This window comes from Perca flavescens, chromosome 6, assembly GCF_004354835.1.
Source record: "Perca flavescens isolate YP-PL-M2 chromosome 6, PFLA_1.0, whole genome shotgun sequence".
NCBI lineage: Eukaryota > Metazoa > Chordata > Actinopteri > Perciformes > Percidae > Perca > Perca flavescens.
This window is the reverse complement of record NC_041336.1, coordinates 2433361-2446313: the sequence shown is the minus strand read 5'-3', so window position 1 is coordinate 2446313 and position 12953 is coordinate 2433361. Positions and strand designations below refer to the sequence as shown.

The 12953-nt window shown below is 47.7% G+C and overlaps 1 protein-coding gene across 3 annotated transcripts in view; it reads right to left on the bottom strand.

The window, feature by feature from the left end:
* pogzb (pogo transposable element derived with ZNF domain b) overlaps positions 1-12953 on the bottom strand; it is a 47287-nt gene that overhangs the window by 26547 nt on the left and 7787 nt on the right. For all 3 annotated transcript variants that reach the window (XM_028581657.1, XM_028581656.1, XM_028581658.1), the window contains 9 exons: positions 11958-12132; positions 11037-11185; positions 8997-9097; positions 7835-7981; positions 7507-7641; positions 2681-2871; positions 1840-1989; positions 1049-1108; positions 843-955 (listed from right to left, as the gene is read on the bottom strand). In XM_028581657.1, the coding sequence (XP_028437458.1) occupies positions 843-955; positions 1049-1108; positions 1840-1989; positions 2681-2871; positions 7507-7641; positions 7835-7981; positions 8997-9097; positions 11037-11185; positions 11958-12132 (1221 nt within the window). The remainder of the gene's footprint in view (positions 1-842; positions 956-1048; positions 1109-1839; positions 1990-2680; positions 2872-7506; positions 7642-7834; positions 7982-8996; positions 9098-11036; positions 11186-11957; positions 12133-12953) is intronic.

The window sequence follows — 12953 nt, the reverse complement described above, 5'->3', positions numbered from 1 at the left end:
AGGTAGGCCTAATGGGCTGTTATTTTATTTACAACACAATATTGAGACAGACTATTTAACGTTAACAAACCAATGAAGAATTTGATTAATGTAAGTAAATAAAGACAGCAGATTAAGTGACCATTTTAATTTTAAATATGTTTAAAATGTAAAGGTCATCTAAAGGTAACTGACCATGCAGAGAGGAGGCAGGTGAGCTGTCAAACTGATAAAGATCAAGACAGTTGTATTTGTCATGGTCTTAGTAGACATGAATAATCAGCATTTAGCTGATGAGCATGAATGATAAGCTGTTTCTTGTGTCATTTGTTGTGTTAGAGTGCCATATCAATATGGGAATATGGTTCAGCTTACTTCCTGTTCACGTGCGGAAAACAACTACGGTTTACACGCACTGTCCCCGGAAATGTTGGTTATTCTGCAAAAAGAATAAAGTTGCTTTAAAGATAATTCCGTTCCCTATGAGGGCAATGCCTGTAAGTACAATCGTTTTCATTGCATATACACCGCGCTAAAACTACGTATTTAGCTGTCAAAATCCAAAATATTTCCTGGGGGAGAAATTGTCAGACATCCATTATTTTTGTTATTCAGCACCCCTGGTCAAAAATAGGTTCCCGCGCGCCTGTGTCTCTGTGTGTGTGTGTGTGTGTGTGTGTGTGTGTGTGTGTGTGTGTGTGTGTGTGTGTGTGTGTGTGTGTGTGTGTGTGTGTGTGTGTGTGTGTGTGTGTGTGTGTGTGTGTGTGTGTGTGTGTGTGTGTGTGTGTGTGTGTGTGTGTGTGTGTGTGTGTGTGTGTGTGTGTGTGTGTGTGTGTGTGTGTGTGTGTGTGCGTGTCTCTTACTCCTGGGTCTACAGGTGGCGCTGTAGTGTTCTGGGTTCTTCAGCAGATGTTCGGCCATCTGATCTGCGTTCTGAGGCTGGAAGTCACAGTCAGAACACCGCAGCTCAAACCCACTGGAAACCAATCAGAGAGAGAGAGAGAGAGGGTCAGAGGGGCGGGACTAACAGCCGACAGCCAATCAGAGATGAGTAATGCTGGAGTCTCACCACGGAGGAGGCAGTCTGTGCAGAGGAACTACTTTGTCTTTGGGTCTCGGTACGTGATGACTGAAACACACAACAATAACAACAACAATCACAGCTTTTAATATCACTTAATATTGTTATTATTATTATTATTATTATTATTATTATTGACGTCCAGCACAAAGGAAACTATGTGTGTGTGTGTGTGTGTGTGTGGATGGAGTGTGTAGTACAGAGTGTGTATTACTGCAGTAACTTACTGGATCAGAGTGTGTAGTACAGAGTGTGTATTACTGCAGTAACTTACTGGATCATGTGTGTAGTACAGAGTGTGTATTACTGCAGTAACCTACTGGATCATGTGTGTAGTACAGAGTGTGTATTACTGCAGTAACCTACTGGATCATGTGTGTAGTACAGAGTGTGTATTACTGCAGTAACCTACTGGATCATGTGTGTAGTACAGAGTGTGTATTACTGCAGTAACCTACTGGATCATGTGTGTAGTACAGAGTGTGTATTACTGCAGTAACCTACTGGATCATGTGTGTAGTACAGGTGTGTATTACTGCAGTAACCTACTGGATCATGTGTGTAGTACAGAGTGTGTATTACTGCAGTAACCTACTGGATCATGTGTGTAGTACAGAGTGTGTATTACTGCAGTAACCTACTGGATCATGTGTGTAGTACAGAGTGTGTATTACTGCAGTAACCTACTGGATCATGTGTGTAGTACAGAGTGTGTATTACTGCAGTAACCTACTGGATCATGTGTGTAGTACAGAGTGTGTATTACTGCAGTAACCTACTGGATCATGTGTGCTGCGTATGCGCGGGAGCAGCAGCTGGCGTAGGGACACAGCAGACAGGAGACGTGAGTCGGGTAGTGGGCCGAGAAGTCGGAGATGTCGGTTCCACACTCCAGACACAGCAGGCGCTCTGCAGCGGGACAGGATGTCCTGCAGGACACAAGGACACGTACTGCGTTAGGTACTCAGTGAGAGAACTAGGAACAGGATTTATGTAGTATTTGCATTGAATACTAAGCTGTATAAATAGCCTAATAACCGTTTATTGAAATTTATTGAAAAGATTTCTGGTACAGGATATACAATGCTCTATTCCAGACTCTAAAAGACACAAAACAATTGAACACACCTCCCTGTAAGACCAGCACGCCCAGAATGCACCTGAACACACCTCCCTGTAAGACCAGCACGCCCAGAATGCACCTGAACACACCTCCCTGTAAGACCAGCACGCCCAGAATGCACCTGAACACACCTCCCTGTAAGACCAGCACGCCCAGAATGCACCTGAACACACCTCCCTGTAAGACCAGCACGCCCAGAATGCACCTGAACACACCTCCCTGTAAGACCAGCACGCCCAGAATGCACCTGAACACACCTCCCTGTAAGACCAGCACGCCCAGAATGCACCTGAACACACCTCCCTGTAAGACCAGCACGCCCAGAATGCACCTGAACACACCTCCCTGTAAGACCAGCACGCCCAGAATGCACCTGAACACACCTCCCTGTAAGACCAGCACGCCCAGAATGCACCTGAACACACCTCCCTGTAAGACCAGCACGCCCAGAATGCACCTGAACACACCTCCCTGTAAGACCAGCAAGTTAGTCTCACCTGTCGACGCTGACTCTGCGGCCGACCGTCTTCTTCGTTGGTGATCGGGGCGGTTTGAAGAGGGGGGGGCTCCTCTGGGTGGCAGATTTCTCTGTCTTGATGTTGATTGGCTGGATGAGGGAGGAGGGGCTCTGCAGCCGGACCCCCGCTGACGGCAGAGTCCGGATCTTTCCATAAGTCCTGATCGTTACCTGGAGACACAGACACAGTTATTAATCTATAATATAGAGACACAGACACAGTTATTAATCTATAATACAGACACAGTTATTAATCTATAATACAGAGACACAGACAGTTATTAATCTATAATATAGAGACAATCAGTTATTAATCTATAATATAGAGACACAGACACAGTTATTAATCTATAATACAGAGACACAGACAGTTATTAATCTATAATATAGAGACAGTCAGTTATTAATCTATAATATAGAGACACAGACAGTTATTAATCTATAATACAGAGACACAGACAGTTATTAATCTATAATATAGAGACAGTCAGTTATTAATCTATAATATAGAGACACAGAGAGTTATTAATCTATAATACAGAGACACAGACACAGTTATTAATCTATAATATAGAGACACAGACAATTAATCTATAATATAGAGACACAGATACAGTTATTAATCTATAATATAGAGACACAGTCGGTTATTAATCTATAATATAGAGACAGTCGGTTATTAAGCTATAATATAGAGACAGTCAGTTATTAATCTATGTCTCTATATTATAGATTAATAACTGACTGTCTCTATATTAGTCAGTTATTAATCTATAATATAGAGACACAGTCAGTTATTAATCTATAATATAGAGACACAGTCGGTTATTAAGCTATAATATAGAGACAGTAAATTATTAATCTATAATATAGAGACAGTCAGTTATTAATCTATAATATAGAGACACAGTCGGTAAATCGGAAAAACACTTCTTTTAAAACACTGAAAAAGTGACCGAAAAAAACCATCAAAAACATGGCCAAAGGTGACCAATTTCTTTTTAAAAAGTGACAAAAAACAATTTGAAAAAGTGACAAAAAGCTTGCTGTTAATCTATAATATAGAGACACAGTCAGAGTTATTAATCTATAACACAGAGACACAGTCAGAGTTATGATGACTGCACTCACACTGCTTTAAAACATTCAGGACCAGAGCACGGTTACGTCATTACTAAGGGTGTGACGAGATCTCGTTTTACAAGATCTCGCGAGATTAAAACGTGACGAGATTTCTCGTCGAGGTGAAAAGAGTGAAAGAGTCACAGACAAGACGAACACAATAGTAAACATTGTAAGAAAAAAATGCCGTACTACTAACTACTGCACCCGCGGGTGCAGTAGTTAGTAGAGAGCTGTGGTGGTGCTGTAAGTGTTTTTGCATCGTGCTCGTGTTAGCCGCGGTATACGGCATTTTTTCTTACAATGTTTACATATTGTGTTCGTCTTGTCTGTCACTCTTTCGCTGTTTATTATTTCCGCAGGAAAACCCAAATGTTGCCACACAAATGATTTAAAAGTGGCAGGGGGATCTTCAATAGTAATTCCACGCTCCATCACGTTGACATCACATCGCCTCACGAGACAACTTTTCACCTCGACGAGAAATCTCGTCTCGTTCTTGTGAACCCAATCTCGTGATGTGTCTCGTCTCGTGGAGTAAGCGTCTCGTCACACCCCTAGCTTGTAACCTTGGTTCTCTGAGTAAAGACTATTTGTCCCAGTCATATTTCTTAACTGAAGTTTTCTTTAAATTAGTGTTAAGATCGCGTCTCGTTCTCATGACCCCAATCTCGTGTCTCGTCTTGTCTCGTGAGCGAGTGTCTCGTCACACCCCTAGTCATTACGGTGCAGGACTGTTCATGTGTAAGGTGAGAACCAGACCCGTGTGCGTTTATGCTACGTTTCCACGTGGCCGGCTATTTTCATAAACAGACATTTCAACCTCTCCGTTTAAAAATAACATTAACATGCACAGCTGTCAGTTTTCAGAAAAGTGTTTGTTCACACAAACCTGTGTATATATGCTGTCAAGAGCATGTAGGTGGCAGTGTAACGAGACCTGTAGGTGGCGGTGTAACGAGACCTGTAGGTGGCGGTGTAACGAGACCTGTAGGTGGCGGTGTAACGAGACCTGTAGGTGGCGGTGTAACAAGACACGTAGGTGGCGGTGTAGCGAGACCTGTAGGTGGCGGTGTAACGAGACCTGTAGGTGGCAGTGTAACGAGACCTGTAGGTGGCGGTGTAACGAGACCTGTAGGTGGCGGTGTAACAAGACACGTAGGTGGCGGTGTAACGAGACCTGTAGGTGGCGGTGTAACGAGACCTGTAGGTGGCGGTGTAACAAGACACGTAGGTGGCGGTGTAGCGAGACCTGTAGGTGGCGGTGTAACAAGACACGTAGGTGGCGGTGTAGCGAGACCTGTAGGTGGCGGTGTAACAAGACACGTAGTTGGCTGTGTAACAAGACCTGTAGGTGGCGGTGTAACAAGACACGTAGGTGGCGGTGTAACGAGACCTGTAGGTGGCAGTGTAACGAGACCTGTAGGTGGCAGTGTAACAAGACACGTAGGTGGCGGTGTAACGAGACCTGTAGGTGGCAGTGTAACGAGACCTGTAGGTGGCGGTGTAACAAGACACGTAGGTGGCGGTGTAGCGAGACCTGTAGGTGGCGATGTAACAAGACACGTAGTTGGCGGTGTAACAAGACCTGTAGGTGGCGGTGTAACAAGACACGTAGGTGGCGGTGTAACAAGACCTGTAGGTGGCAGTGTAACGAGACCTGTAGGTGGCGGTGTAACGAGACCTGTAGGTGGCAGTGTAACGAGACCTGTAGGTGGCAGTGTAACAAGACACGTAGGTGGCGGTGTAACGAGACCTGTAGGTGGCAGTGTAACGAGACCTGTAGGTGGCGGTGTAACAAGACACGTAGGTGGCGGTGTAGCGAGACCTGTAGGTGGCGATGTAACAAGACACGTAGTTGGCGGTGTAACAAGACCTGTAGGTGGCGGTGTAACAAGACACGTAGGTGGCGGTGTAACGAGACCTGTAGGTGGCAGTGTAACAAGACCTGTAGGTGGCGGTGTAACGAGACCTGTAGGTGGCGGTGTAGCGAGACCTATAGGTGGCAGTGTAACAAGACCTGTAGGTGGCAGTGTAACGAGACCTGTAGGTGGCAGTGTAACGAGACCTGTAGGTGGCGGTGTAACGAGACCTGTAGGTGGCAGTGGAAGTGTAACGAGACCTGTTACAAGACCTGTAGGTGGCGGTGTAACGAGACCTGTATGTGGCAGTGGAAGTGTAACGAGACCTGTAGGTGGAGGTGTAACAAGACCTGTAGGTGGCGGTGTAACGAGACCTGTAGGTGGCAGTGTCACAAGACCTGTAGGTGGCAGTGTAACGAGATCTGTAGGTGGCAGTGGCAGTGTAACGAGACCTGTAGGTGTCAGTGGCAGTCTGACGAGACCTGAAGGTGGCAGTGTAACAAGACATGTAGGTGGCAGTGTAACGAGACCTGTAGGTGGCAGTGGCAGTGTAACGAGACCTGTAGGTGGCGGTGTAACGAAACCTGTAGGTGGCAGTGTCACGAGACCTGTAAGTGGCAGTGTAACGAGATCTGTAGGTGGCAGTGGCAGTGTAACGAGAACTGTAGGTGGCAGTGGCAGTGTGACGAGACCTGTAGGTGGCAGTGTAACGAGACCTGTAGGTGGCAGTGGCAGTGTAACGACACCTGTAGGTGGCAGTGTAACGACACCTGTAGGTGGCAGTGTAACGAGACCTGTAGGTAGCAGTGGCAGTTTAACGAGATCTGTAGGTGGCAGTGGCAGTGTAACGAGACCTGTAGGTGGCAGTGGCAGTGTGACGAGACCTGAAGGTGGCAGTGTAACGAGACCTGTAGGTGGCAGTGGCAGTGTAACGAGACCTCTAGGTGGCAGTGTAACAAGACCTGTAGGTGGCAATCTCCACTCTGGCTGGAGGTTTTAGAAAGAATCGTTTTCAGAAAGACTCATTTTCAGAGGAGGATTCTCTTTTTGCGTGTAAACGAAGGGCACAAGCGAAAGGAAATGTCTCGGTTGGTCAAAATAGCCATGTACGTGTAAACGGGGTATTAGAGATCACACTGATGGGTGGCACGCCCTGGTCCAACCCAACCGGGCCCTGGTCCAACCCAACTGCGTTCTGGTCCAACCCAACCGGGCCCTGGTCCAACCCAACCCAACCCAACCGCGCCTTGGTCCAACTCAACACAACAGGGCCCTGGTCCAACACAACCCAACCGGGCCCTGGTCCAACACAACCCAACCCAACCGTGCCCTGGTCCAACTCAACCCAACAGGGCCCTGGTCCAACCCAACCCAACCGTGCCCTGGTCCAACCCAACCCAACCACGCCCTGGTCCAACCCAACCCCAACCCAACCCAACCGCTCCCTGGTCCAACCCAACCCAACCACGCCCTGGTCCAACCCAACCACACCCAACCCAACCGCGCCCTGGTCCAACCCAACCACACCCAACCCAACACAACCCAACCCAACACAACCGCGCCCTGGTCCAACCCAACATCGCCCTGGTCCAACACAACCCAACCGGGCCCTGGTCCAACCCAACAGCGCCCTGGTCCAACCCAACCCAACCGGGCCCTGGTCCAACACAACCGGGCCCTAGTTCTGTTTCTCTTGTTTTGCTTTCTCTTACAAACAGATGTTCACATTTATTCAAACCTCTGTGATTTTTTTTAGAGGGAATATTGAAACATCACTGTTGTCCAGTTCTGACAGGCCTAGCTTCGTGTTTAATGATCTGACCTTTGACCCCGGCGGCAGTCCTTCCAGCTGGGCCGGCCGACGGAAGCTGCGATGGTTCTCCAGTTTGTGCTGCATCTTGTCCTTCAGGAAGACAAACTGGAGACGGCATCTATTGCAGTGGAAGGCCTGGTTCATCTGGGACACAGAGACACAGAGAGAGACAGGAGACACAGAGAGACACAGAGAGACAGAAGAGACAGAGACAGAGTAAGAATAGACAGGAGACACAGAGACAAGTCAGTAATGTAGCACTCAACTTGCGTGTGTGTCTGTGTGTGTGTGTGTGTGTGTGTGTGTGTGTGTGTGTGTGTCTGTGTGTGTGTATTACCTGGTGTCTCATCAGGTGCTGCTGGTAGCTGATGGGGTTTCTGTTCACCTTCAGGCAGAAGAGACACAACAGGAAGCGAGACTCTCTGTGGAAGCTGGCGAAGTGCGACAGGACATCAGAGTAGAAGGACGAGCGATACGAACACACCTGTGGAGTCACAGCCCAGGTAAATAACACACCTGTACAGTCACAGCCCAGGTAAATAACACACTTGTGGAGTCACAGCCCAGGTAAATAACACACCTGTGGAGTCACAGGCCAGGTAAATAGCACACCTGTGGAGTCACAGCCCAGGTAACTAACACACATGTACAGTCACAGCCCAGTTAACTAACACCTGTAGAAGTCACAGCCCAGGTAACTAACACACCTGTAGAAGTCACAGCCCAGGTAACTAACACACCTGTAGAAGTCACAGCCCAGGTAACCAACACACCTGTAGAAGTCACAGCCCAGGTAACCAACACACCGGTATAGTCACAGCCCAGGTAACTAACACACCTGTAGAAGTCACAGCCCAGGTAACTAACACACCTGTAGAGTCACAGCCCAGGTAACCAACACACCGGTATAGTCACAGCCCAGGTAACTAACACACCTGTAGAAGTCACAGCCCAGGTAACTAACACACCGGTAGAGTCACAGCCCAGGTAACTAACACACCTGTAGAAGTCACAGCCCAGGTAACTAACACACCTGTACAGTCACAGCCCAAGTAACTAACACACCTGTGGAAGTCACAGCCCAGGTAACTAACACACCGGTAGAGTCACAGCCCAGGTAACTAACACACCGGTAGAGTCACAGCCCAAGTATCTAACACACCTGTACAGTCACAGCCCAGCTAAATAACACACCTGTGGAGTCACAGCCCAGGTAACACACCTGTAGAGTCACAGTTCAGGTAACTAACACACCTGTAGAGTCACAGCCCAGGTAACTAACACACCTGTACAGTCACAGCCCAGGTAACTAACACACCTGTAGAAGTCACAGCCCAGGTAACTAACACACCGGTAGAGTCACAGCCCAGGTAACTAACACACCGGTAGAGTCACAGCCCAGGTAACTAACACACCGGTAGAGTCACAGCCCAGCTAAATAACACACCTGTGGAGTCACAGCCCAGGTAACGAGGCCCGAGGTCAGCGGTCAGACTCACCTGGCAGACGTACGGCATCTCTCCTGGTTTGTGGTTGGACTTCATGTGGTTCAGGAAGGCTGGCTCGTTCTCAAACGCCCACTCACAGATACGACACATGGCTGAGAGAGAGAGAGAGAGAGGGGGGGGAGGGAGAGAGAGAGGTGAGACAGAGAGGGAGAGAGAGACACACATACAGAGAGAGAGAGAGGGAGAGACATACAGCGAGAGAGAGAGAAAGGGAGAGAGAGAGAGGTGAGAGAAAGAGAGAGAGACATACAGAGAGAAAGAGAGAGAGAGACAGAGAGAGAGAGAGAGAGAGAGAGACACAGAGAGAGGGGGGGGGATAGAGAGAGACAGAGAGGGAGGTGACAGAGAGGGAGGTGACAGAGAGAGGTGAGAAGACCCAGGTAAAGTCCTCACAAAGACAAAGACTATGTTTAGATCATCTCCTCTCTAACTGGGAGGTTTTGGGACTGATTGGTGGGATTGCTGTGGAGGTAACCAGGCCCGCCTTAACCTGCCAGTAGGCCCCCCAACTCACACTATGGGACAGGAAAAGACTGGTGAGGAGGGCTAGCTCTGTTCTGGTCTGCCCTCTGGACACCATAGGGGGGAGAGTGGGGGGGGATGTCAGCCAGGCTGGCATCAATCACAGACAACACCTCTCACCCCTCACACAAGACCGGGAGTTCTCTGAGCAGCTCCTTCAGCAGCAGACTGCTGCACCTTCAGTGCTGCTTACCTGGGATTAAGCCCAGGTAAGCCGTGCATTAAAGGAACACACCACCGTTTGTTGAAAAAGGGTTATTCACCGTCTCCTCTATATTTATATAGGGGGGGCAAACGCATTTTTGTATCAGTGCATGCATTGTCTTAGTCTGGCGCCGCCACTAGCTTAGCTTAGCGTAGTGAATGGAATCCTTTGTTGCCGTTTGCATGTCGTGGGACTATATTGTGTGGAAGTAGACTACAGCCGAAGCACTGCTACTCTGACACAGAGATATCGGCAGCCCGCGGAGCTCAGTCAGGGCAGCGGCATTTGGTAGTCCAGTAACCCAGAAACAGTGACTTTGCGCCAGACGTGGAGCTCCGCGGGCTGCTGATATCTCTGTGCTCGAGTAGCAGTGCTTCGGCTGTAGTCTACTTCCACCCAATATAGTCCCAAATCAATATCTGCCTAGGAAATCATCTAGTCTTAATCTGCATCGCTATTTGTACTCGTCATGAATACGCAGGCCATAAGAAGTAAATAGGCTGCGTTTTTGTTGTTGTTGGGTCACGTTTACTCACGACATGCTAACGGCAACAAAGGATTCCATTCATTACGCTAAGCTAAGCTAGCGGCGGGGCTGCCGGACTAAGACGATGCATGCACTGAGACAAAAATGCGTTTGCCCACATCTATAAATATAGAGGAGACGGTGAATAATTAGGGCTGTGCTCGATTGCAGAACTTCTTAGTCGACTAACACTCATTCAATTGTATCGACTAATCAATTAGTTGATTTAATCGACAGATCTGTAAATCTGAGTTTCTCCACAAAGAGTCAAAAGCAAAAAGCACCAGTTTAATTCTTGTGTTTACCAGAGATGTGCTCGTACGTTTCTTGGAAATAAGTCATTCAGCATGAAAACAGCATCAAACATCACTAATGGACTGAAGAGATCTAAGTTGTCTAAGACCAAAACCACCGATTAGTCGACTAATCCACTAAGAGGGAGCAGCCCTACGAAACACCCTATTTCAACAAACGGTGGAGTGTTCCTTTGAGGGGGCCTTGCTGGTAAGAGCCAATGAGGTTTAACCATGTATCAGCTAATTTAAATAGCTCACGTGACTGTATCGTGTCAACACAATGTATTGTGTTAACTTCATTTAATATTGGATGTGGAGTTTTGTTTTGCGGGTTGTAAATGTTCCACCACAACCAGAACCAGAACCAGTTCCTTCCTGAGACTATTTAGCAGAGCCACTGCTGCTGCGTCCAGTTTGTTTTGTTTTGAAGAAATGTAAACAACCCAGAGTCCCAGAATGCATCAGTGGCGTGTGGTTCTTACAGGAGGACTGGGCCGAGCCGTGCACCTGGTCCTGGTGGCTCTGCAGCTGAGCCGGAGACGAGAACTGGCGGTAACAGAACCTGCAGCACTTCCTGTCATCACTTCCTGCTCCAATCAGCTCAGAGTGCTGCAGCATGTGATGCATGAACCTGTACACACACACACACACAAATCACAAGATTTATATGTGTCTGAGTGTGTCTAGGTGTGACCAGGTGTGTCCAGGTGTGTCTAGATGTGTCCAGGTGTGTCTATATGTGTCCAGGTGGGTCTAGATATGTCCAGGTGTGTCCAGGTGTGACCAGGTGTGTCCGGGTGTGTCTATGTGTCCAGGTGGGTCTAGATGTGTCCTGGTGTGTCCAGGTGTGACCAGGTGTGTCCGGGTGTGTCTGAGTGTGTCTAGGTGTGACCAAGTGTGCCTGAGTGTGTCCAGGTGTGTCTAGGTGTGTCCAGGTGCATCTGAGTGTGTCTAGGTGTGTCCAGGTGCATCTGAGTGTGTCCAGGTGTGACCAGGTGTGCCTGAGTGTGTCCAGGTGTGCCCAGGTGTGTCTAGATGTGTCTGAGTGTGTCCAGGTGTGACCAGGTGTGACCAGGTGTGTCTATATGTGTCCAGGTGGGTCTAGATGTGTCCTGGTGTGTCCAGGTGTGACCAGGTGTGTCCGGGTGTGTCTGAGTGTGTCTAGGTGTGACCAAGTGTGCCTGAGTGTGTCCAGGTGTGTCTAGGTGTGTCCAGGTGTGTCTAGGTGTGTCCAGGTGCATCTGAGTGTGTCTAGGTGTGTCCAGGTGCATCTGAGTGTGTCCAGGTGTGACCAGGTGTGCCTGAGTGTGTCCAGGTGTGCCCAGGTGTGTCTAGATGTGTCTGAGTGTGTCCAGGTGTGTCCAGGTGTGACCAGATGTGTCCAGGTGTGACCAAGTGTTTACCTGAGGTTGGTGTCGGCCATGTGAGAGCAGATCTGGCAGATGAAGGCCGAGGGTTTGATCCCCAGAGGGAGGGGCTTCCTCAGACTCAGGTCGCCTTCAAACGTCCCGTAGTAAAACTCCTCCACACTCATCACCACTTTGGGGGGGCTGGAGGCCGGCGCCGAGGGCCCGGCAGCTGGTGGTCATGGAGACAAAGACACAATATAAGTCCATTTACTCCAGTACAAATGTTAAGGTACTTGTACTTTACCCAGCGCTGGAAGAAATATTCAGATTACTGCAGTAAAAGTACTAATACCACACTGTATAAATACTCTGTTACAGTAAAAGTCCTGCAGTGAAAATGTTACTTCACCCTCGTGGTTTTCTTCCCAGTCGACAACTTTTAGTTTTTCTGGGTCAAAATTTTCAATCAAAACTTTTTTTCAACATTTGGGTTAATCTTTTTCATCAGTTTTGTCACTTTCCGATGTTTTTGTCACTTTTTTCCAAGTTTTTTCTGCACTTTTTTGTAATGTTCTTTTTAATCTTTTGTTTTTAAATGCTATAAAATTCAATAAAAAACAAATTCAATAAAAGTAGTGAACTGATTATTTACTTTACTTGTGAACAGCGTTGTAGGGAGCCATCCACGTTATCTTTTTTGACAATTTGGCTGAGAGAAAAACCCAAATGTTCTGATATAGAAACTTTGTGAAAATGGATATAATAAGTCTGTAAGTCTCATCACACACACACACACAGGCACACAGGTGGAGCAGTATGTCCTGTATGTCTCACACACACACACACACACACACACACACACACACACACACACACACACACACACACACACACACACACACACACACACACACACACACACACTGTATGTCTCTTACCAGCTAACGTATTTCTAGATAGATCATGAATATGGAGCGTCTACCCCAGTTCATGCTAACGCTAATGTTACATTTCCAGCCAATAGGAATCCTTGGAGTTGACGTTGGAGGT